The 24489-nt window shown below is 38.7% G+C and overlaps 1 protein-coding gene across 8 annotated transcripts in view; it reads left to right on the forward strand.

Annotated features, from left to right (window-relative positions):
- tmem201 (transmembrane protein 201) overlaps positions 1-24489 on the forward strand; it is a 117779-nt gene that overhangs the window by 45930 nt on the left and 47360 nt on the right. For all 8 annotated transcript variants that reach the window (XR_011351662.1, XR_011351663.1, XR_011351664.1 and 5 more), the window contains exon 7: positions 6066-6286. Coding sequence is in view for 4 of the 8 variants with exons in the window: in XM_069918415.1 (XP_069774516.1) it covers positions 6066-6286 (221 nt within the window). In the remaining 4 variants the exon portion in view is untranslated. The remainder of the gene's footprint in view (positions 1-6065; positions 6287-24489) is intronic.

Consider the following 24489-nt stretch of genomic DNA (forward strand, 5'->3'; position numbering starts at 1 on the left):
GAATTTCAATGACAGAATACTTTAAGTATGCCTTTAAGAGGAGTTGAATTATTTGGTACATCTATATTAGTGTTGTCTTGATTTAGTTGCAGCCTAAAATTTTCCTCTTGCATATTTGTTAAAGCATTTAATCTGCTGTCTATCATTTGTTTTGTCAGATAACATGTCAGCACTGTTTGCTTGTAATAAAACATTTTGTAATCATTACAGTGTAAAGATGTAGTCTAATATAATTGCAGAAAAATATCTGCTTTGTCAGTCAACTGCAGTATATTAATGATGCAGAAAATGGTTGCAGACCAACATCAAATGCAAATATTACTGGAGTACACTTTGTTACAGCATTATGAACTGCTAAATGTTTTCTGCATTAAAAGGGTACAGTTTGTGCAATATAGAAATGTTACTGCAATATATAACATAAGCATAGCTTCATGTTAATGTAAAATGAAATTGTGGCAATGCTTTACAATCTAATGTGGTTTTTACCTTGTTTTATGAATCAAAATTTTATTCAAGTTATTGCAATATCCCTTTGCATTTGCACTTTCAAAATCAATCGTATCACTAAAGTCTGCAGACACTGAAGTAAAAATACCAAAAAATTATATTCTCAACAATAGTAATTTCCCAGCAGCCAACCATTTCATTTCTGTGCCCCATTCCCTCACTGGTAAGTCTGTCCATGGCCTCGTGCATTGCCAAACCAAGGCCACCTATCAATTGGAGGAGCAGCACTTAATATTCTGTCTGGGTACCCTCTAACTCGATGGCCTTTCCATTGACTACTCCAGTTTCTGTTGACCCACACGCTGTTCTCCCTCTCTTTCCCCTCTTTCCCCTCTTTCTGTCTTCTTTCCTCCTCTCCATTCACAGAGCTGCCCCCTCCCCCTGTTTGTTGGTGTGCCCTCCCTCCCTCGTCCACCTATTACTTCCTGCCTGTGGGCCTTTGTTCCAGCGTGCGCATCCCCTCCCCCTATTCTGTTTGGGGACCTGCTGACCTTTTGCTCATACCTTGATGAAGGGCTCAAGTCTGAAATGTTGCTACGTATCTTCATCTTTGTTATCTAAAGTACACTGACCTGCTATCATTCCCCAGCTTTGTCTTTTTTACATCCAGGGTCAATGTTCATTACACTTATTACATGGACAATGTTATCTGTAGCTCTCCTCACCTATTGCAGTGCATTTACTGAGGCCACAAATGTATGTTGTCAAGAAAAATAGCTTCACTTTTTTTTAGTGTGTGTGTGTGTGCAGGTGGCAGAGAAACCTCAGTAATTGGGATGAACCAGTGATTCAACACAAGTGAGTTATGAATGTTCAATAGCACATTTCTTGGTGGCCCTGAACTTAATAATTGGTGATGAGCTACCAGAGAACATGGTCATTTTTCAGATGTAGGACAAAGTTGTAATTCCTGCTGTCTCATGAATGTCCAAGGACAGATCGATGTCTACTTAGATATGAAAGCTACAAAATTAATTTAATTAACCTGCCAAAAGATGCTCCAATTTCAAACATGTAAAAATTCTTGATCTAATCATCCACACCATTTTGGTGCAGTTTGTTTCCAAAGATCCTGTTTGCTGTGTTACAGTTTGATTCAAATTTCAATTTAATGGCATAAATGGTAATTTAGTACTTGGAATCATTAAATTGGATACTTTGAAAGAAGAATTCTTTAAACCTTCATCGTGATTATCTTGTGTCAGAGTGAGAGGAAGAATTGATGATTAACTGAAAACATTAGAATAGCTTTCAGTCTGAACACTGGTATTTCACAAAGTACCCATCCATAAGTGATGGCCCTTGTGCTTATTTCAAACCAAGAGTAGCTGCAGTGCCACAGAATGAGATAAAATTTAAAAATTCTAATTGGAAAAAAAACATTTATATGTACGACATAGTAACAGGTCCTTCCAGCCCATGCTGCTTCATTAACCTACAGCCCCTACCTTTTGAAGTGTGGGAGGAAACAGGAACACCTGGAGGAAATTCAAAGCAGACATGAAGAGAACATGCAAACTCCTTATGAAGCTGGATTCGAAGCTTGGAGCATTGCCCTAACCGTGCTGCAAATTAACCTGGGCATTTGCCTCTGACTGTTACCCTGTGACTTCAAGAAGACGTAGGTCAAGACATCTGATGACTCCTGTGCTGAGCTTAACTATGATGTCCACAGCAATTAATTAACACATAGGCTTTGGTTTTCAAGCAACATCACAAACTTGTATGAACTGACAGGGACTTTGGTACCCATGCAATTGAACCATCAAGAATTAAATGGGAGAGGAAGGTGACTGCAGAACATGCGAGGAGTTGAGTTTCATGAGCTGTGGTGTGAGGTGAGATCTGATTTATCCCAAATGTGATACCTGCTTCAGAACATTCTGTTACATATTGTCTGGAAAATTATTATTGATGTAAACATGATTGAAGAGCCTTGCTTTGCATTTCATAATTTTCATCCTTGCTTTAAACTAATCACACTTGTTTGTTCAATTCTGCCATCAACTTGTCCAGTCTGCAACAGATTGCCATTGCAGCTAGTTGTATGTGTTGTTGCGCCCTTAAGTTTTGCAGGATGTGTCACACAGAGGGAAATTGAGAGAGAGAGAGGCAGAAACTTCATATTGCAGCTGTAATTCCTGCTGTCTCATGAATGTCCAAGGGCAGATCGATGTCTGCTTAGCTATGAAAGCTACAAAAAGTTTTAATTAACCTGCCAAAAGATTCTCCAATTTCAAAATGTAAAAATTCTTGTGATCTAATCATACACAACATTTTGTTGCCGTTTGTTTCCAAGGATTCTGTTTGCTGTGTTACAGTTTGATTCTACTTTCAATTTAATGGCATAAATGGTAATTTAGTACTTGGAATCATTAAATTGGATAATTTGACAGAAGAATTCTTTAAACCTTCTTAGTGATTTTGACACTTAATACCATCGTTACCTCTTTAGCAGAGTGCACATTAATGAACAGAGATCTAACCAATAAAATGTAATTTAGGCTCTTAAAGTATCTTAAAATGCCATAAACATAATTCCACATTTCCTTTTTCTTTTAAGTGGATACAATAGGCAAGTATTTGAAAATGCTGGTAAACTTTAAGACGAGTTCATACAGAAGCAATTGATGAGACGGTGGATATATGGCTCCTACTCTGTCATTTGAGTAACCTTGATATACTACGCATGTCATATTTTGTATCACATATATATAATTAAGTATTCTGATGTATTTTTTACATCCTTCAAAGATTGGATTTGATGTAGACAAGCCTTTTGATTTAATATTTTGCTTCCTGTTTGTTTACATCTTGTACAGAGAGGGAGTGCATATGCAAGCATTTGCAGCCTTTGTTTAATAGCTCCTATCAGAAAAGAGCTATAATTGAAGAGATTTGTGGGTGGGCCCCATCAGAACCTAAATGTGAGCCAGAATGGAGTGTAAACAGTAAATTGCCACCAAATTAATTATTCCTTCCATTTTTTTTGCCACTATCAGTGGGTGGCCCCTCATTATCAAGTTTATTTTAGATTTAAAAAAAAAAGCACAAAAGTCTGCAGACACTGGTTGAAGCCCTGGTTAAGAAGGAGATGCACAGCAGGAACAGGCAGCAGGGAGCCATGTTCTTGATGGGTGTTAGAAATACAGCAAAACACAAGAAGAAAATCATGAGGAGATGACTGGGTGGCAAGTTGAAGGAAAACATCAAAAGTTTCCACAGATGGAGAACAAGGAACAAAATCAGTCCTGTTGAAAATCAGAGTGGTCATCAATACATGAAACCAAAAGAGATGGTGGAGACCATAAATGTATTTTTTTTTTGCCTTGTATTCTCTCAGGAGACAGACTCAGTCGAGAGAGGCGAGGTGAAAAAGCAGCAAGATTTCAGACTCTTTAGTCAGATGTTTATGGGAGGTGTGGGTGTTTGGTAGTAGGGAGAATGGATGAAGCTTTGAGAAAGATGATTAGTGGCAGAAAAACATCAGCCTATCCCCACAAGATGCTGTTGGAGTGAGCAACTTTGTTAGAGAAGAGTGAAGCCCATGATAGGTGACCAAATTGGATTTGCACAATATTTGCTTCAATGTACACCTCTGACCTTGAAGGAAAATAGGGTCAAGGAGTAGGGAAATGAAACTGAAAGATCTTGCAAAATAAATGCATTTAATTCTGGCTGACTGAGCTGTTTGTGTGAATGGAGTTACTGAAAAAATGGAAATTCCCAGTCGTCATTTTGCATTTAGATTATTTGTGTTGGTCAGAGTAACCTTCTCAACTCTTAAGGATGCTGAAGGAGTTGGTGCTTGCTGAGTGGTTATACACAGGCTGATGAGTCTTTAATTTGTTCCTTTTGGTGTAAGTTATGCTACTAAGAGAGAAAAATAAATTGAAGGACCCTTTATAAATGTCTTTGAAGTTGGTCTCCAATTGCAATGAAAAGATCAGATTGGACAATTCGACTTGTAAAACCATACATTCAGCTGTCAAGGCAACCTTGGGGATTCCTCCCCTGAACCTCTCCTCCAAGGGACTCGTGCATTGCTAATTGTACATTTGTTATTTTATCTCTTGCTGGAGCTTGACACTGTTATGAATTTTTAAGATAAAGGCAAGCATTATATTCTGACAATGCTGTTTCATCAGGTTGTACTTGTGCAATCAGATAACAATAAACTTGACTTGATTTTCATCAGTATAAACCAAATATTTTTAATTTGTTCGTTTCTCAGGATCTGTGCATGGCTGGCCAGTCCAGAATTCATTCTATTTCCCTAATCACCCTTGCGTTGGTGATGATCTGCTGTCTTCAACTGCTTGAGTCCTCCTGACGAAGACACTCCCACAGTGCTGTTGGGTGGGAGGTCCAGGTTGCAGGTTTTATACTGAAAAAGTTGGTTTTTTTTTTAATGATGATTAAATCTTGATGTTCAAAGGGACCTGGATGTCCTTGTTCTGAAGTCTAAAAGCTGCCATGCAGTGCAACAGGTAATTAGTAAAGTAAATGCTCTGATGGTCTAAAGTAGAAGATTTGAGTAAAAATAAAAGAAATGATGTGTCTACTATTATGTAGGTACTATTATGTAGGGCCTTGGTGAGACCACACCTGAAGTAATGTGTATTATTTTTGTTTTTGAACTTAAAAGATATTCTTCAGAGGGGTTGCAGTGATGTTTTGCAAGACTTGGTCCTGCAAAGGTGGGTCTATCAAAGGTGGGTCTGACAAAGGTGGAACTGCAAGCTCTTGTTCTCTGGAGCAGTGAACTTCACTATTTTTGAATGTAGGGTAACTGTCAGCAAAACAACTTTCCATGTGCTTCATTAGTTTCCAAATTAAAACATTGCTGACCACTCAGTGATGTAATTCTGCAGACCAACTCGTGTTTCCAAAATAATGTCGCCTTGTACAAGAAATATTGCTTATGTTTATTAAAAAAGGAAGGCGACTTGTTCAAGTAACTGTGTAATATTACTATTATTGTTCATTTCAATAATAAGTTTGTAATGTACATTGCACAATGTTCACAAGCACCAAAATTCTTGCTGCAGTTGAACGGGTGTTTAGTTAAGAGGGAGAAACTGCAATGACATACATTAAATTAAATTGAAGAGATTAATATTCACAGTTCCCATAGTGCAAGAAAAAAAAGTGGCATTACAATCATTCAGACGGTCCTTTGGTGATGTCGAACAGTCTGGTCAATGTAACAAGGGGAGGTTTAAGAGCCTGATACCTGTTGGAAAGGAATTGATCTTGAACCCAGAGGTGCTGGTCTTCAGGCTTCTGTACCTTCTATCCAAAGGTAGAAGTGAGAAACGGTTGTGACCAGGATGATGGGGTCCCTTAATGATATTGACTGCGTCGCACATAGAGGTCTTCATTGGGAGCCTATGATGAACCTGGTTATGTTTGCTTCCTTCTGCAGTCTTGTGTGTTCCTGGGCACATGTGTTGCAGCCAGTCAGCATACAGTGCACATGAAGAAGTTTGATAGCGTATTTGATGATGGTAGAGGGTCGTAATTGCCTTCAAAGATCTATTTGTGTTTTACAGATACATGTCTGGTGAATCGATCAATTCCTTCTGCAGCGATGGTGCTCTTTCATCACGTGGTTCAACGCCTGTGTCACTGTTCATCCCTGTACCTCCCAGTATTCCTCAACTGGCAAGGCAGCAACTCTATAAAACAGCCAGACGCAATTCCCGGGGCTCGCTTCCTGGTCGTCTGAACAGAGCTCTGTCTCTGGGCACGATTCCACCTCTGACTCGGACAGGTACAGTTGCTTTTGGAAACTTGTTTGGGAAAATTGGGTGTTCTTGGGGAGGTTCAAGAGCTTGATAGCTGGAAAGAAATGGTTCTGAAATTGAGGTGTTGGTCTTCGGGCTTCTGTATCTTCTGCCCAAAGGTATCAGTGAGCAGAGATTGTTACTAGGCTGATGGGGTTCCTTTTTGATGTTTGCCTGCCAAGTGCATTTGAAGCATAAAATCTGGTGAGTCAGGAACGTTCTTTTGGGAAAGTGGAGCATGCGTGACAGAGAAGGCCAGACCTAAATTCCGATGTTATGGAAATTGCAGATGCTGTAATACCAGATCCACAGCTCTTCTGCTTTTGGAGTCTGACCCCTCAGTGGCTCCTTGGACACAGTTGGTGTTTTTTAAACAGCCCTGTAAAATGGGGTTAGCGCCCCATTCATAGGGCAGTTTGAAAGGGTCTGACATGGTTTGGCCCATCAGAAATCAACTGGGCCCCTGCCCTACCTCAGGCAGTCAGGAAATCCATTAAAACTTGTCTAGGTCATGTCCTCCAGTGGCTTGAAAGTGAAAATGGCTGACACAGTTACTCCTGTGACGTCAGCAGGGTGGGGGGTTGGGGGGGGGGGGCAGAGGGGTTGGCTGCGAGGGAGGGGAGCGTGATTGATGGTGGGAGGGAGACTAGTTTGCGTGACGAGTCACTTATCGCATCATCATGGGGGCAGGATCCCCCTTAAATTGCTGGGTTGGTGATTTACTGGGGCTATCCGGCCTCAGCTTAAAAGGTGCTGGACCTGGGTCCCAGGAGGGCTGCCCGAGTGCTGCAGCTTAAAAGCACCTATTGTCTGCCTGTCCAATCCCAGACCTCAGATTCACCCAGTCTGATCCCAGCTTTGGAAAAATATTTTTAAGACACAAGGTAGTAATTAAGGAAAGATTAAAACGCGAAAGATTGAAGTAAAAACCGAATGCCTGACACACTTGGGCACCTACCTACATTTTGCTCAGACCTTGATGAAGGGCTCAAGCCCAAAATCTTGGCTATGTATCTTTGTTATATTAAGTACACTATTTGACCTGGTGACTTTCTCCAGCAATATGTTTTTGTTAAGAAGGTAAAACAATTTACAGGCTTGGCTTAATGGCATAATTTGAATGTTTTTTAAAAGTTTGGGGAGGCCCTTATTAATTGATGCTCTGAGGTTGAGAATGGTGCTGTGAAAGTGCAAGGCAGTAAATTGTGAGATATTCCTTTGCTGGCAGCAACTTTGTTCCTTGTTTATTTATAGCCAATTTATGTGATTACTCTGTTCATTCCAATAAATAGCAATGAATGTCAATGCAAATGATCATGCTGTTGTACAAATACGTAACTGCTTTGGACTTAACACATTGTCAACACCAGGAGTGGTGTTTGATTCTCTATTTGTGATGGTGATCGACCTCGAAGGAATCATCCACACAGAATCACAATTTGACACCCGTAATTGGGTATGTTAACTCAAAACATGTTAATGTTCTAAAATTACCTCTTCAAATTTAAAATATGTGGTATGTTTGTAAGCAGTGTTCAGACCATAAGACAAAGGAGCAGAAATAGGCCATTCAGCCCATTAAGTTTGTCCCATCACTTAATCATGAGCTGACCCACTTCCACACTCCACCCCACTTCCCAATCTTCTCCCCATAACCTTTGATGCAGAGGCTTATCAAGAACCTATCAGCTTCTTCAGAAATCAGTGGTTCCTCATGGTCCTCCTATGCTGGTACTAGTTTTTCTTCCGTTTAATGGAATTTTCAGCTTTAAACTGGAAATCATCGCAGGGCTATGGTGGAATTAACGATTTGTTGTCCAAATACTGACTCTTTCAGAGCTGACACAGACTAAATAGCCACTTTTTGTGCTGTTTGACCTAATTATTTTTCAAGATCATTGCATCGTGAATCAACAAGAGGGTAGCATATTTCTTTTGCTCCGTGCCCACCCTGCATGTGGCAGGTGATCTTGATTGACAAGGGTGTGCAAGGACGGATGTGGACCATGATACCTGCCAATAATATTTTTTTCCTTCTTCTTTCAGTGTTCCCGTTTCTTTACCTGCAGATAAACTCCCTACTTGTGTTTCGACTTACAATATTTCAAAGTTATAATGGTCAGAATCTGTGACTTTGATTTAGAGTTCCAATGCAGTGACATTTTCCCCTGCTGTCCAAGCTCTCAACAGCAGGTCCTTTCCTGGACTGGCCGCCCAAGCTGGCCTCCAATCCATCCAAGCATGGGTCTTCTCCCCAGCTGCCCGCTCGTCTGAGTTTTCAGCATTTAAATAAAAAAAAATTAATAAACAGTAGAGTGCGGTATTGTTTCGACTTACAATTCCTGGAACCGAAGCCCATCATGTTGGTGTCTTCTTGTGCTCCTGTTCTTGCATATCTCACTCCCCTTTTCTGCTTCCTTCAGTTGCCTATTCCTCTACCTGTCCCTTCATCTCTGTAACATTATGTCCAATACATTATCACCATCTCCATTTTCTCTCCCCCCCACCACCCTTTCTAGTTTTTCTCTTGACTTTACACTTAACATCTCCCTTTCCTACTTCAGTCTCACTGAAGGGGTCCCGACCCAAAGCATTATTGACCATTTCTCTCTTGATGCTGCCTCCCCCACTGAGCTTCTCTTTATTCATTGAAGTTTTCCAAAGACTTGCAGGTGCACCATGGATTCTTCAGACTCAACACATCATCAGATCCCAGCAACAAGAGAATCTATTACTGCTTTTATTTTTGTGAAATGTTGATTGAGCATTGGTTAATCAAAAAGCTCTTCCAAATTGGTAAGCATTGGGAGGTGGGATCAGAGTTTCAAATCACTGGATTTGGAGGGTCCATTGAGGGAGATCAGCTGGGAGTAAATCGGATTGCAAGATTCTGGCAACAGACCGCTGGTTTCAGCCACAAACAGCTGGAGCTGGGACAGATTTGAACAATGTTCTAGAGGCAGAACCAGCTCATCTTGCTTGAGATGTGATCAGAGACACCTTGGTCAGGTTTAGTTGGAGACAGAAAGATGGAAATGGCAGCTTGGGGAGAGAAGGCAATAGCTTCAATATTCCCAGCGTAAGCATTCTTAAAAGAAATATAATCAGATGCTCTGAGTGTGCAGACCTTGCTACGAATAAATAATCTGAAATATTTTTGCATTTACCTTTCTATTTTCATGTGAGTTACTGGGGTATTGAATTGAAAATTAGTTTTCAGAAATACATGATAATCTATGCTTCCACAACCAATAATTTCTCCTGTTCTTGAGGCTGAGATGTGAATTTTGTGAATATAATCCTTAATTATAGAACTGGCTCTGAGGAGCCAGTTCTTTATTTAATATTTTATTTTTGATTTTCAAGACTCATGCAAATCCAATAAACAAAATAAGACATTCTCTTTCCACGAAAAGAGTCCTTATTTCCCCCTCCTTACTTCCTCCCCTCCCTATTGTATAATTAAATACAAATGCCAAAATATATAAATACAAACATACAAAAGCCACCTTAATACTGACAAAGACAACCATTATCCTGGAGGCTAGAGGACCTTGGATGTTAAATAAAAACAGGGAGGGGTAAAAGCACACATCGTCTGCACCACATTCCCCAATTCATACTCTTAATCCTTTACCTGCTGGGACAGATTGTTTTTTTTCTCTTATTTTTTTGGGGGGCGGGGGTAGTGGTGAGGTGTGAATTATATCTGTACCCCTATGTGCCTCACATACAATTGCCACACTTGAATGAATGTGTCCTATCTCTTCCGTAAATTGTAGGTGATTTTTCTCCAGGGGAATACAACACTATAATTTCCATATTCCATCGTGCGATATTTAACCGCCACTCAACCACTATATATTTCCTGACTACTGACAGCGCGACCGTCGCAAATTGAATTTGGTGTTTGGACAGTCTAAACTGTACATCCTCAATGTCCCTTAGAAGGTAAAACTCTGGATCCTGTGGAAAATGCACCTTTTTAATTTTTTTTCCAGCGTTTACCCCAAGTCTTCCCAGAAGGATCTCACCCTTGTACACAGCCAGGTGAAGTGGACCTCCACACCGAAGATGTGGCAATATTACACGAAGCATGTGCTAACATATGAGAGACCTGAAATGGGTGTATTTATTCACTGGTGTTAAATCAATCACACTCACTTGATTTACTAACTATTTAATAGTTCATCAGTAAATTGGAACCACCGTGTCAGTGAATGGCAGAATCTGGAGAGAGTTGATGAGAATGGGAGAATTAAAAAAAAATTAGGAATAATGGAAGATAGGTTGTAGGTACAAATACCAAGCTGCTTTTGTCTTCAGCATAATGACCCCTGCACCCTCATCTGCTCCCATTTTATGCCCCTTGTGTCCAGCCTTCCTCCCAGCTCTCTCTTTGTTACCAGCTTCCCTCCCGCAAATCCTCTTGCTGGAGTCTCCTTTTGCCCTTTAATCTGTGGAGCTGAAGTTAGTTGAACAGCTGAGGGATGTGGCCCACTCCGGCTCTGACCTTGGCATAAATTATTTTTAATTTTAAAAAAAATTAGATGTTCAGCACGGTAATAGGCCATTTTTGGCGCACAAGTCCGTGCTGCCCAATTTACACATACAAATTCCTTACAGACAGCGCAGGATTCGAACCCCAGTCCACTATAAAGGTGTTGGGCTAACAGCTACGCCAACCAGGCCACGTGCTCACACTCGACAAGGAACTTGCAAATTGGCACTGAGAGGGCACGTATTGCACGTCGTGCATCAGCAATGTGTAACAAATCATAATCCTTTCAGTTGCCTCATGAATCACTTGCCAGCTCAGGATAAGCAGAGAGGTTGTTTCCACTGGCAGGTGAGACTAGAACCAGGGGAAAGAGGCTCAAGGTTCAGGGAAGTCAAATCAGGTCTGAGATGAGGAGGAAGAACTCCCAGAACCTGTGGACTTGCCTGCCCAATGAAACAGCAGCAGCTGCCTCAGTAAATACTGTATATTTAAGTGACAGATATTTGAAAAAGAGGGGAATTGGGGATTATGGGAAGTGGGCAGGCAAGTGGAATGGAGATCAGCATGTTGAATGGCAGAGCAGGCTTAACAAGCCAGATGACCAATTCATGCCCCTATTTATGTTCTTTGTGGAGGGGTCTGTGATTTCTACCTTGTCCTCATCACTCATCTCCGAGCCCACAGAACTGGAGTGAAAGTAAATTAACAGAACAATTTCTTGATCGTCTTCCATAACAATGCTTAATTTTTGGGGGAAATTCTTTTTGGCATGCACACAGTTGAGTGGTTACTAGGCTTTCATTTTAATTTTTAAAAACTCCTGTCGATACATGACTGTAAAATTAGTCCACTTTTGTGCTTGCACCCAGCTGTGCCTGTCAGAATGCAGAGCAAATCTTTAAAAGAAGGCATGCTTTAACAAGCAACCAAGTTTGCCACAGACTTCTCGTGAGCCTCCTTCAGCACCTTTTAAGTGCGAAATGATGTTGATACAATATTTTTAAAAAGCAATAGCATGGTGAATGGGACCAGATCCATCATGATGGATTTTAGATTCACCAATGTACCGCACATTTTTGTAACAGCATATCTGCACTTTGTCAATTAATGAATTAACCTCACAGGGTTTGCCAAGAATTGCTGTAATTATATTTTAATATCAACATTTAAGCAACTACGTTCATGAGTCATTAAGCATGGAGAAGTGTTCATTTAATAATCCTTTTAATTTATTTTATTTTAAAAATTATTTTCCATTTCCACTATGACACAAAAGTAATACAATTTTTATATATTTTCATTCCCCTCCCTCCCCAAAAAAGTAGGGGAAAGAAAAGTCCTGTCTAATAAAACTATATATTTTAATTAATTAATTACAGTTTACATAACAATCTTAAACCATAACTAATTAGGGCGGGTTGGATGGGGGGGTATGGTGGACGCTGCAGGTAAAGTCGTAGCAATAAAATTCATGTAGGATTTCCAAATCTCATCAAATTTTTCTCATTGATTTCTTAAATTATATGTTATTCTCTCTAATGGTATACAATTTAATAATTCCACTTACCATCTATTCAACCCTACAATATCACCAGATTTCCATGTTACAGCTATTGCTATTGTTACAATTAAAAACTTTTTTGATAAATATCTAACTTTAATTGGGAAATAACTCCCAATAAAAATACTCTGGGATCCTTCAAAATTTGCATCTTCAAAACTCGTCCCAATAAAATACTTGTATCTTTCCAAAACTTATCTACTTTTTCACATTTCCAGACTGCATTTTTAAATTTATTTTTGAGGACCTCATAGTCTTGTGCAATTAAAATTACTTCAATACAAATTCCAGTGGTGTCAAAAATCTCTACAGAAACCTAGGGGGGAAAAAACCCAGAAAGGGTAAGAAACAAAGGATAAAAAGTTAAAAAGATCTTAAAAAGAACTTTTAAAAATCAAAACAAAACTGAAAAGAACACATCACCTGCCCCATCTCCAACTTGATCACATTCATTTCTCTGCTGGGATGGATTGCTACAGTACCTCTATATCAAAGAGTGGGGTGGTCTAATCAATCCTAAGTCCTTTCTTAACCTCCTTCCTGTTTATCATATACTTCTCATGAGCCTTTCCTGCTTCCTATTATCTAATATATGTTTCCTTCCTCTTGACTAACTTGTCTCACCTGCTTCATCAACCATGGATCCCTTTTCCTTCTGTCTTTTCCTTGTCTCAGTGGGACAAACCTATCCCGAACCGTTCTGTGCTTTTCCCTTGGTCATCTGTTTCCAGTGTACTCTTGCAAGTTCCTGCCTCATCTCATCATAATTAGCCCTTCCCCAATTGATCACTTTCCATTTTTGTCTGCTTTTGTCCTTTACCATAGTTGTGCTAAAGCTCAGGGAGTTGTGGTCACCCTCACCCAAATATTTCCACATCGAGTGGTCTGCCACCTGATCAGGTTCATTCTGCTGAATTAGATCTCTTGATGACTGGACCACATACTGTGTCAGGAATCCTTGGACACACCTGACAAATTCAACCCAATCTATCCTCCTTGCAGTAAGGAGATGCCAGTAAATATTAGGGAATTTTTTTTTTTTTAAATTTTTTATTTTTCACACCATAAATCACATTAGCCATGATATACACTTTTTCTTTTTCACACATATACAGTGACTTTTTCTCCCCCCCCCCCCTCCTCCCAAGCCACCCCCCCCCCCTCTCATCCATTTTAGGTATACAATCTAGGTTGCATTAAACCCGTCAGACAATGTTGTCATTCAACAAAACTACACCAGAAATTCTACTGAGTCCATTCTTTTCTTTCCTTCTCCTTCCATCAACTTAGGTAATGTTTGTCCCCGGTTGGTTTTCGCTATTGTATTTAATGTAAGGCTCCCATATTTGTTCGAATATTTCAATATTATTTCTTAAACTATATGTTATTTTTTCTAATGGAATACATTTATTCATTTCTATATACCATTGTTGTATTTTCAAATTATCTTCCAATTTCCAGGTTGACATAATACATTTTTTTGCTACGGCTAGGGCTATCTTAACAAATATTTTTTGTGCATCCTCCAAATCAATTCCAAATTCTTTGTTTTTTATGTTACTTAGGAGAAAGATCTCTGGATTCTTTGGTATATTGTTTTCTGTTATTTTATTTAATATCTGATTGAGATCTTCCCAAAATTTTTCTACTCTCTCACATGTCCAGATTGCATGAATTGTTGTTCCCATTTCTTTTTTACATCGAAAACATCTATCAGATACTGTTGGGTCCCATTTATTTAACTTTTGAGGTGTAATGTATAGTCTGTGTAACCAATTATATTGTATCATACGTAGCCTCGTATTTATTGTATTTCTCATCGTTCCAGAACATAAATTCTCCCATGTTTCCTTTTTTATCTTTATATTTAAATCTTGTTCCCATTTTTGTTTAGTTTTACCATTTGTTTCCTCGTTCTCCTTTTCTTTCAGTTTAATATACATATTTGTTATAAATCTTTTGATTAACATTGTATCTGTAATCACATATTCAAGGTTACTTCCCTCTGGCAAACTCAAATTGCTTCCTAATTTATCCTTCAAGTGGGATCTCAGTTGGTAATATGCCAGCGCTGTATCTCCAGTTATATTGTACTTATCTCTCATTTGTTCAAAGGATAAGAATCTACTTCCTGAAAAACAATTTTCTATTCTTTTAATCCCCTTTTTTTCCCATTCTCTAAAGGAAAGGTTATCTATTGTAAAAGGGAGTAGCTTATTTTGCGTCAATATTAGTTTTGGTAATTGGTAATTTGTTTTATTTCTTTCTACATGAATCTTCTTCCAAATATTGAGGAGATGATGTAATACTGGAGAAGTTCTATGTTGTACCAATTTTTCGTCCCATTTATATAATATGTGTTCAGGTATCTTTTCCCCTATTTTATCTAATTCTAATCTCGTCCAGTCTGGTTTTTCCCTTGTTTGATAAAAATCTGATAGGTATCTTAATTGTGCGGCTCTATAATAATTTTTAAAGTTTGGCAATTGTAAGCCTCCTTGTTTATACCATTCTGTTAATTTATCTAGTGCTATCCTCGGTTTCCCCCCTCTCCATAAAAATTTCCTTATTATTTTCTTTAACTCTTTGAAGAATTTTTCTGTCAGTTGTATTGGCAATGCCTGAAATAAGTATAATATCCTTGGAAAAATGTTCATTTTAATACAGTTTATCCTTCCTATCAGTGTTAGTGGTAGATCTTTCCAATGCTCTCAATCGTCCTGTAATTTTTTCATTAGTGGATTATAATTGAGTTTATATAATTGGCCTAGATTTTTGTTTATTTGTACACCTAGGTATCTTATTGCCTGCATTTGCCATCTGAATGGAGATTCCTTCTTAAATTTTGAGAAATCCGCATTATTCATAGGCATTGCTTCACTTTTATTTACGTTTATCTTGTAACCCGACACTTCTCCATATTCCTTCAATTTCTTATATAATTCTTTTATTGATAGTTCTGGTTCTGTTAAGTACACTGTAACATCATCCGCAAATAGACTGATTTTATATTCCTTGTCTTTTATTTTTATTCCTTTTATATTATTATCTATTCTTATCAATTCTGCTAGAGATTCTATAGCTAGCGCAAAAAATAAAGGTGATAGTGGGCATCCCTGCCGCGTTGACCTGCTTAAGTTAAATTGCTTTGATACATGTCCATTTACTGTCACTTTCGCTAACGGTCCCTTATATAATGCTTTAATCCAATTAATATACTTCTCCGGTAAACTGAATTTTTGCAATACTTTGAACAAATAATTCCATTCTACTCTGTCGAAGGCCTTCTCTGCGTCTAAAGCAACTGCTACTGCAGGTGCTTTATTTCCTTGTACTGCATGAATTAAGTTAATAAATTTACAAATATTGTCTGTTGTGCGTCTTTTTTTGATAAATCCAGTTTGGTCTAAATTTACCATTTTCGGTACCTGTTCTGCTAATCTGTTTGCTAATAGTTTAGCTATTATCTTATAATCTGTGTTTAGCAAAGATATTGGTCTATATGACGCTGGTGAGAGTGGATCTTTCCCTTGTTTTAGTATTACTGTAATTATTGCTGTTTTACATGAATCTGGTAAGCTTTGTGTTTCATCAATCTGGTTGATTACATCCAGGAGGGGCGGAATTAATAAGTCTTTAAATGTTTTGTAGAATTCTATTGGAAATCCATCCTCCCCTGGTGTCTTATTATTTGGTAATTTTTTTATTATCTCTTGTATTTCTACTGTTCCAAATGGTTCTGTTAATTTATTTTGTTCCTCTATTTGTAGTTTTGGTAGTTCAATTTTAGTCAAAAATTCATCTATTTTCCCTTCGTTTTCAGTTCAGTATAATTGTTCATAGAATTCTCTAAAGTTTTCCTTAATTTCTTTTGGATTATATGTAATTTGTTTGTCTTTTTTCCTTGATGTCAATACCATTTTCTTAGCTTGTTCTGTCTTAAGCTGCCATGCTAGGATTTTGTGTGTTTTTTCACCTAGTTCATAATATTTCTGTTTTGTCTTCATTATATTCTTCTCTACCTTATATGTTTGTAATGTTTCATATTTTATTTTTTTATCCGCCAATTCTCTTCTTTTAGTTGTATCTTCCTTCATTGCTAATTTTTTTTCTATATTTACTATTTCCCTTTCCAACTGCTCTGTTTCCTGATTTTAGTCCTTCTTCATCTTGGTTACATAACTTATTATTTGCCCTCTAATGAATGCTTTCATTGCATCCCATAGTATAAACTTATCTTCCACTGATTCCGTATTTACTTCAAAATACATTTTTAATTGTTTTTCAATAAATTCTCTAAAATCCTGTCTTTTAAGTAGCATGGGGTTTAATCTCCATCTATACATTCTTGGAGGGATGTCCTCTAGCTTTACTGTCAATATTAAGGGTGAATGGTCCGATACTATTCTAGCTTTATATTCTGTTTTTCTTACTCTATCCTGCATACTAGCTGATAACAAAAATAGGTTTATTCTTGAGTATGTTTTATGTCTAGCCGAGTAGTATGAGTATTCCTTTTCTTTTGGGTTTTGTTTCCTCCATATATCCAAAAGTTTCATTTCTTGCATTGATTTAATTATAAATTTGGTTACTTTGTTCTTTCTGTTAATTTTTTTCCCCGTTTTATCCATATTTGAATCCATATTCAGGTTGAAATCCCCTCCTATTAGTATGTTCCCTTGCATAGTAGCTACCTTCAAAAAGATATCTTGCATAAACTTTTGATCTTCTTCGTTAGGTGAATATACATTAAGTATATTCCAAAACTCTGAATATATCTGACATTTTATCATAACATATCTCCCTGCTGGATCTATTATTTCCTCTTCTATTTTAAATGGCACATTTTTACTAATTAATATAGCCACTCCTCTTGCTTTTGAATTATACGATGCTGCTGTTACATGTTCTACCCAATCTCTCTTTAATTTCTTGTGCTCCAATTCAGTTAAGTGTGTTTCTTGGATAAATGCTATATCAATTTTTTCCTTTTTCAGTAAATTTAGTAGTTTCTTCCTTTTAATTTGGTTATGTATTCCATTAATATTTAAAGTCATATAGTTCAGCGTAGCCATTTTATAGTTTGTTTATCTTCTCTTTCCGTTTTTCCATCATTATCTTTCCTCCTTTTCCATTTCTGTTTTCTTATTTTAAACTCTTTATAAGACAACATTCCTACAACATCAAACATTTTCCTTATTCTCCTATTTATATCTTCTTTATCCCCAATCTCCCCTTCCCCTCCTGAGTTGTCCTTTATCCCTTGTCGGACAACCACATCTCCCCTCTCCATTTGGGTTTGCGAATTCACTCGCAAGCGTCAACTGATTTTGCAGTGACCGCTATTCCTCCCCACCCAGCCCCCCCCAGAAAAGATTTCGCTTTTCATATGTAACAAAGGTCACTCTTTTAATTCCCTCCTTATTCTCTCTATTCCATTACCTTCCCTTATTAATTCTTGTCTATACTATCTATATTTTCCTCTAAGTACAGATACATTCACGTATGCACATTGTATCTATTCACTCTTATACCTCTTTACCCACATACATATCAATCGTGATCATTTTTACTCTCATTACCCGTCTTCATCCCTTCGTCTATTTTTGTAATTGTTCTGCAAATTTTCGTGCTTCTTCTGGATCCGAGAATAGTCTGTTTTGTTGTCCTGGAATAAATATTTTCAATACCGCTGGATGCTTTAGTATAAATTTATACCCTTTCTTCCATAAAATCGCCTTTGCTGTATTGAACTCTTTTCTCTTCTTTAGGAGTTCAAAACTTATATCTGGATAAATGAAGATTTTTTGCCCTTAATACTCCAGTGGTTTGTTGCCCTCTCTTACTTTTTCCATTGTCTTCTCCAGTATCTTTTCTCTTGTAGTATATCTTAGGAATTTTACTAAAATAGATCTTGGTTTTTGTTGTGGTTGTGGTTTAGAGGCCAATGCTCTATGTGCCCTTTCTATTTCCATTTCTTGCTGTAGTTCTGGACATCCTATGGTCTTAGGGATCCAATCCTTTATAAACTCCCTCATATTCTTGCCTTCTTCATCTTCCTTAAGGCCCACTATCTTTATGTTATTTCTTCTGTTCTAATTTTCCATTATATCTATTTTTTGAGCTAGTAGCTCTTGTGTCTCTATAGCTTTTTTATTAGATTCCTCCAATTTCTTTTTTAAGTCTTCTACCTCCATTTCTGCTGCTACTGCCCGCTCTTCCATCTTGTCGATTTTCTTTCCCATTTCTGTTAAGGTCATATCTATTTTATTCATTTTCTCTTCTGTGTTGTTTATTCTTCTTCTTAAATCATTAAATTCCTGTGTTTGCCATTCTTTAAATGACTCCATGTATCCTCTAACAAGAGAAAGTATATCCTTTATCTTGCCTTTCCCTTCTTCTTCTATTTCACTGTACTCTTCCTCTTCTTCTTCCTCTGGGTTGGCCATCTGTTGTTAAATATTAGGGAATTTGAAGTCATCCATAACTACAACCCTGTATTTCCTGCAGCATTCCAAAAGTGCTTATTTGCTCCTCGGTGTCCAGAGGGCTTTTTGGGGCCTAAGGGCTACTCACAGCACAGTAATTGCTCTACCCACACCGACTAAATCAGCACTCCCTCGACAGTCTCCTCCCTTTCTAAAGCCACGATACTATCCTTGACCAGTAATGCTACTCCGCCCCCCCCCCGTCCCCCTTACCTCCATCCTTTTCCTTTTAAAACACAAGTACCTGCATCAGCCAATCCTACCCTTCCACTCTGTAACGACCACAACTTCGTAGTTCCACATACTGATCCATGCTCTAAGTTCATCCCCTTTATTCCGTGTACACCTAGCATTGAAATAGACACATTTCAAACCCTCTAACTAGCTACATTTATGTTTTGTCCCCTGCCTGTCTTCCTCACAAACCCAGAACACATAGCATCATGCTTTTGACCTTCTATCCTATTCTCTGCACTCACATTTTGGTGCCCACCCCACTGCCAAACTAGCTTAAACCCTCCTTGTAGTGCAACTACAAGCTTTAAGATGAATTCTTTATCATAATAATAGAAAAATCTGAAGCACCCGAATACCAGAAGACGCCTGTTTAAGGTGAGTGGAGGAAAGGTGAGGGAGATGTCTGAGGTAAGTTTTTTTTTTACACAGAGAGTCCCTTTAATGCATTGCCAGGGGTGAGGTGGGTGGTGGAAGCTGGGGCAATGGGCAGCTTCAAATATCTTTGAAATTAGAACATGGATGTAAGAAAAATAGAGGGAAATATTAGATTGTCGTGGAGTTGGTTTACATATGTAGGTCGACACAACTTCGTAGGCAGAAGGGTCTGTATGTGCTGTTGTGTCCCACGTTCACTCCATTGTGGAAATGAATATCAATTGTCACTTGGTTTAAAAAAAATTGCAAGACCATAATGTTTAGCATGCTTTCAAGTTGTTTAGGGCAGCACAGTTTGTGTAGTGGTTAGCGCATCACTGATAAATCATGGGTCAGAATGGACTGTATGTTTGAATTTAAAATTAAATGTGAAGATTGCAGCATAGTTGGTTCTTGTGTTACAGTAATAACCACACTTTTTAATTGAACTTGATGGGAAGTTCTGCGCCTCGTGAAATTTTGATGGCACTTACTCTTGCAGCTTCTCAGCCCAGCCCATTTTGATTCTGTGTTTACTATGGCATCAACTTGAGAATTAATTGAAAATGAAAGTCTTTTTCAAATGTCTTTCTTTTGTCGTTTTTGTCCAGAGATTTCAGAGCGAAAAAAAAACCATCTGGAGCCACCTGCGAATTTGCAGTGTTGGTTATTACAACTTTCCACCACTGAGGGGCAGAGTTGAGATTCAGCCAGGATGGCTGTGATCAGCTTGGGCTAGTGCCTCTACATTACAGCAAAGATTAAATTTAAAGAGAGCTAACTATTTGTTAATACCTGCCATTGTCTGTATCAAATTTCACAACTGTTCGAACTCTGCGAGTCAGTATCTGATTCGTGGGTGTTGTGCAGAAAATCATCCAGAGTCTTCCTGTCATGTTCTTTTTTTGCCTTGAGCTTAAAGCAAAAGATTACTTGGGCACTAATTCTCATGATTACTGTGGGGAGCCAGATTTTGGACAGAACACCTGTGGGTACACAGAGGTGAGCATTGTTTCAGAATTGGGGGTGAACGATTGATAGATGAGGGGGAATTTTTACTGAGAAGATGAATCATTGGAATTCTCAGCTCGAAGGAGCCATGGAGATATTTGTTGATTTATTGAAGCTTGAGATCTTTGAACTGTCAGTGAATTGAGGGTTACTGTCAGGAAAGTGGGGTTGAGGCTAAATCCGAACAACCACATTCTTCAATGGTCATGCAGTCCGAAGGTGCCATGACTTTTGGAAAAATAGCAGGTGCTGGAAATCTGAAATAAAAACAAAATGCTGTCAATTGTGTTGGATCCCCTCTGCATGGATGCTGCCTGACCAGAGAAGTTCCAGAGTTGACTGCTTTGCTTCCTGCTGTTTCTTGCGTTCTTGGACTGAAAGATAAATGATGTGCAATTATTCACTGAACTGAGTGGTGAGGGTCATTAGAAGAGTGTGGGCTGGGCAGACAGGGAGAGTAAATGAGCTGTTAAAGAGCACCGTTGTTTTCTGGCAGAGTTGTGAGGTCTCAGGTGCTGGAACCTGGAGCAAAAATCAATCTGCTGGAAGAACTCAGCAGGTCGAGCAGCATCTGAAGGAGAGGGAGGGGAGAAGTGGACAGGGTTTCAACTGGAAATGTTTGACAAATCATTCAGCTTTTTACTTAAACCCTTTTGTTGAGTCAGTCGTTAACGTGACAAGATGCAGTATTTGAGGGTGGAAGTGTGTGTGCACAGGAGCCAAACTGGTTCGTTAATCCTACTCTGTGTTAATGTTTCATTCTTGTGAAAAGCTGAAAAGGTCGTCTCTTTAGTGGAGTCGCTGTTCAAGACGTTAATGTTCTGGCAGATTTTTCTAAGCCGTTTTTATTTTTAAGTTTTCACTCTCCCTGGGATCCAAGCCAAACTGACAGATTGAGATTGATAGATGATGGTACATGCTGAGGCAGACGCATGATGTGGGTCAGGTTTTCAGTCATTGTCACAACTCATTGGCAATGAATAATGCAGTGTGGGCTCAGCACTCGTTAAATGAAGAATTTCACTGTGGAACAGGGTGCACTCAGGCAAATCTGAAAAATATGTCATTTTTTCCCCCTTTGCTGATGTGAATTGAACCAAAGCATTTATTTGGAAAGCAGGTTTTCTGCAATACTGAGCCACATTCCCAAGCTGAATTCTTGCAGAAGGTGATTAAAGATTTGTGGTACATCTGCTGATGCATTGCGTCAGTACCTTCCCATCTTGGCAAATTGCTCAGTGTGATCCCAGGATTAACAAGGTTGGCACTTAGTGGCTTTTAGTGGTTTTCATTTCTAGAGTGAACCAAGGGGCTGGAGACCATCCTTCCAACTCCTCCTGGCTGCAGGTAATTCTTTTGCTCCATTGACCCTGAACACAGGCGTAAATCTACATTATTTGTCTTGACAACATTGTTTGGACAGCCAGTGTGGTCATGTGAGAACGTGGAGGGAGTGGGCTGTTTGGGCCCTCCAGCCTAGCCCAATGTGGAGAAAGACTGACTATCTTTTCCAGCTCAACCCAACTTTGCCAACTTGCTTTGACATTTCTCAAACCCCTTCAAAACAAGAAACAAGGTTTAAAAAGACTTGGTTCATTGACTCCTGCAAATTGCTCCAAGTGCAGGTGGGTGGCAAAAGGAACCAGAAAGTGAGTTGATGGACGTATGAGAAAGAATAAGGTACATGACTGCAAGGGAAAAGGAAAGGATAATACGGCTGATTGCTCTGCTGGGAGTTGGCAAGGACTCAGTGAGCTCAGTGGGTTTTGTTTGTACCTGCATGTGCAAAGCAGAGGGTCCCCGTCTCCAGCAGTAACATGTTGACCAAACAAATATTAGTCTTGGCCACTGGTGTCAGACATGGGCTGAACAGTTCATGTTCAAATCCATGAGGAGTTTGAACATTCTCCCTGCGTCTGTATGGGTATTCCTCGGGTGCTTCATTTTTCTCCCATCCTTCAAAACGGGGGTTGTAAGGTTAATTTGGAAGTAATTGGGCAGCGAAGAAATACTGCAGGAACTCAGTGGGTCTTGTAGCATCCACAGGCGGTAAAGCTATATAACCAATGTTGGGCCTGAGTCGTTCTCTTGGCATGGGTTGAAAAGGCTGGAATCAGCTTATATATCTATTTTTTTTTTTAAATTTTCATATATATATAATAAAACTGTAAATAAAATTTTAAAAATAAATATATATAAACACTTTCACATTGATGTACAGTTTTGATCTTTTATAACAATGTCACAGCACTTCTAAAGATAAATAAGATACTTTCAAGGGCAAAGAGATTACAGCCTTCAGGATAAATTGGACTGAGAAAGGAAAGACTGGTAGAAAACTTAAGGTTGTAATAAAGTTCAGGATGGTAGGCATGCGATGATTCAATTGGAGGGAATAAAAAAAGGGACCTTTATTCAAAAAAAGGACGGCATGGTTTGTCCAGCCCTGGTACAGTACAAGTTCACATCTGGGACTGTCTGTCAGGAGTCTGTATGTTCTCCCCGAGACCTGCTCCAGTTTGCTCCCACCCTCTGAAACGGTCGGGGTTGATTGGGTGTAATTGGGGGCACATGTTTTAATGGCCAGAGTCAGCTTTACTGTGTTGTAAATAAATTTAAAAAATTAAAGTTTAAAAACTCAAAAAAAAAACGGGGAAATAAGAGGCAACCTGGAATGTGGACCTTGTTTTTACAGGTACAAGAAAGAAAAGAGTAGAAGAGAGGTTGATCTTGCATGGAACATAAAAATGGTTTTGGTACAATGGTTCCAATGTCCCTTACTGTTGGGCACACTCATGGCAACTCTTTGTCTGCCTTATGGCAGGGAGAAGGCAATTTGTAAGACAGGTGCTCCCCAAATAATGATGGTTTGACTTAGAATTTCTCAAAATTACCAATTGTACGACTGTCATTATTTACTTTTGTGTAAGACGTTAAAGTAAGGAAATCGCAAGCATCATTGATTTTTCCAATAAATGTTGATAATTCCTCTAAGGTGAATTCTTTGTAACTTCATTGGTCAATCACTTCTTTTAGTTCAGTTGGAAAGCTTGCAGGGACTGATACAGCACTGTCAGGAGAGAGCGGGACAGTGGGATCAGTATGGGGACTGAAACAGTGCTGTTAGGAGAAGGCAGGGCAGCAGAATCAGTGTGGGGACTGACATAGCGCTGTCAGGAGAGAGCGGGACAATGGGATCAGTGTTGGGACTTGTACAGTGATGTTGCTGTTAAGACAGGTATACCCGTGTTCATTTTCGACTCTAGATTTTTTGACTTAAAATGGGTTTGCTGTAACGCAACCCCATCATCAGTTGAGGAGCACCTATGTTACATGTTTTGAACTATTACATAGCAATAAAGGAATCTTGAACTTGCTCAAAAGGTTCTGAGTACTGCAGAAACAAGAGTTCTGAAAGAATAATGCTATGTGCATGCTTTTCAAAGTACAGTTTTTGAGTTTCACAAGAGCAAAATGCCTTGATTTGTATCCTCAAGTCAATGTCATATCCGTCAGGTTATTTCACATTCTTTGGATGGACAGCACTGACTGTGCAGAGTGCAATTCAACTCTTGGGTGTATGGAGGTAGCGCTGGTTGTGACTAGAGTGGAGTTCTCTTAAGTCCCCGGTGTTGGCTGATTTGCACTGAGTCCAGGGCCCACAGCTTCAGGAAGCTTTATTTTTGTGTATGACACAATACCACATTGTGTATCTAATATCCCAGAGGGACGAATGATCAGTTTTGAAAGATCATTTGATAGCCAGGAGATGTAGAATTTTTTGTCTTTCATATTGTGTTGCTTCCCATAATCAACATCTATTCTGTGTCTGAACATGGTTTAATTATACATTATGAAGCACACACACCCAACTTGAAAACTATTTAGTTATTTTTTAATAGGTTTAAATGTTTTTAAATTTATTTTGGTTTCTAAGTTTGACACCTTGCTTGTCTTTGTATCGATGATACGTAGTGT

The sequence above is a fragment of the Narcine bancroftii genome, chromosome 2 (genome assembly GCF_036971445.1).
Source record: "Narcine bancroftii isolate sNarBan1 chromosome 2, sNarBan1.hap1, whole genome shotgun sequence".
Classification (NCBI taxonomy): Eukaryota; Metazoa; Chordata; class Chondrichthyes; order Torpediniformes; family Narcinidae; genus Narcine; species Narcine bancroftii.